The sequence below is a fragment of the Priapulus caudatus genome, unplaced genomic scaffold (assembly GCF_000485595.1).
Source record: "Priapulus caudatus unplaced genomic scaffold, Priapulus_caudatus-5.0.1 Scaffold1554, whole genome shotgun sequence".
NCBI classification, from domain to species: Eukaryota; Metazoa; Priapulida; class Priapulimorpha; order Priapulimorphida; family Priapulidae; genus Priapulus; species Priapulus caudatus.
This window is the reverse complement of record NW_014578615.1, coordinates 38,140-39,821: the sequence shown is the minus strand read 5'-3', so window position 1 is coordinate 39,821 and position 1,682 is coordinate 38,140. Positions and strand designations below refer to the sequence as shown.

The 1,682-nt window shown below is 43.2% G+C and overlaps 1 protein-coding gene across 1 annotated transcript in view; it reads left to right on the top strand.

The window, feature by feature from the left end:
• LOC106816990 (pyruvate dehydrogenase (acetyl-transferring) kinase, mitochondrial-like) overlaps nt 1-1,682 on the top strand; it is a 43,688-nt gene that overhangs the window by 26,169 nt on the left and 15,837 nt on the right. Inside the window, exon 2 of the mRNA XM_014821635.1 lies at nt 789-927. Within this exon, the coding sequence (XP_014677121.1) occupies nt 789-927 (139 nt within the window). The remainder of the gene's footprint in view (nt 1-788; nt 928-1,682) is intronic.

Below are 1,682 nucleotides of genomic sequence, written 5' to 3'. Positions count from 1 at the left end.
TCTCTCTCTCTCTCTCTCTCTCTCTCTCTCTCTCTCTCTCTCTCTCTTTCTCTCTCTCTCCCTCTCTCTGCAATAAAAAAAATGTTTGCTGAAATGATGGGTACGCAACTGCGTATCTGCATATCTGCGCCTAACAAAGGTGTCACTACGCACGACTTAAATGTTACGTTCATAACCGTAGCAACAGACCTCAGATGAGCCCAGACGCTCTGCGGCTCTTGTTGTTGATGAAGTGTCTACGAACCTGGAACTAGAATAGACATATAATCCTATCACCATGAACCTTTTTACTCGTTCTGCTGGCTTTGCTGTGTTTACTAGTGGAACTTGCACGCACATCACAGTTTCATATTTATTACAAACTGATGGAAATGCATGAATAGATGGCTAGTCATCAATCATCAATACTATCCCAACAAAGCTTTGGAAATAGACCCCCCACGTGTACATCAGTCGTTGATACCAACAATATAGGTTTAGAAATTAGAGTAGGTCTAGCTATATATAGTAGCTACCTGCTTTTGCATCCCATCAGCACCGCGAATGGGGGAAAGCGTCGTTTTCATGACATCTAGGATTTATTTTGATATCATTGCTCAAAAACGCACAATCTGAAAAAAATATAGTGAAATATAGTCTCACCTAATAGCAGATATAATACTGATTACACCAACTTGAAAAACACTAAGAATTTATGCTGTTATAGCATAGAAAATTGCAATTGAATGCACCGTAACACCACTGCGGTGTGTGTAGAGATTACTCACAATGCCATGTTCTATTTACAGGTCAGAATGCGTGTGAGAGAAAGTCGTTTCTGTTTCTGCGCAAGGAGTTGCCCGTGCGGCTAGCCAACATCATGAAAGAAATCAGCCTTCTACCAGAGAACCTGCAGCACATGCCATCTGTAGAGATGGTGCAGAGCTGGTATGTGACAAGCCGTAGTTCGTAACGTGTAACACGTTCAGCCTGGATGTTATCATCGCAAAAATATTTAGAGATTAAAAATGATTCGCCCTATAAAACAACAGGATTTTGGTAGGAATAACTGACTTTTGTTGTTCACTCCAGTGGTTCAAAGTCCCCTCATTTGAGTAATCAATATTATCTTGGTGTGGACAAGCTGGGCCAGTCACCCCTGGCGCATCTAAAGTAGTGACTGCAAACATGTTATTGCATGTATACAACACAGGCATAGCAATGCTGAGAGGGTCTATGTCCCCCAGGGTAATGCCGGAACTCTCTAACCCAGGGGTGGGCAAACTACGGCCCGCGGGCCAGATGCGGCCCGCCACGTTACTTTCAGTGGCCCGCCAACACTTCTCCATTAAAAAAAAAATCTGAAAATCCTCCAAAACTTGAAACGAGACTAGCTTCAACAGTGTCGGATAAATCTTAGTACCACGCAAAAGCGGTATCACCGGCCGCTCTCCACTGCGCATGCTCACTAGAGCGGTGCGCATGTGCAGAGTCAACATCTGGTTCTATTTTTCCCAGCTACAGTAGTAAATCAGAGCAGAGCAAACGACACGCATGCGCAGAGCCCACTTCTGGTTCCGTTTTATACAGTGGTAGTAATTTTTTACAGCAGCAACAACAAACATGGGTAGTATGTGTAAGAACAGAAAGATTGATCAAGAATGTCGGGCATTTAAAGAGGAATGGACAACAAATTACTTTTT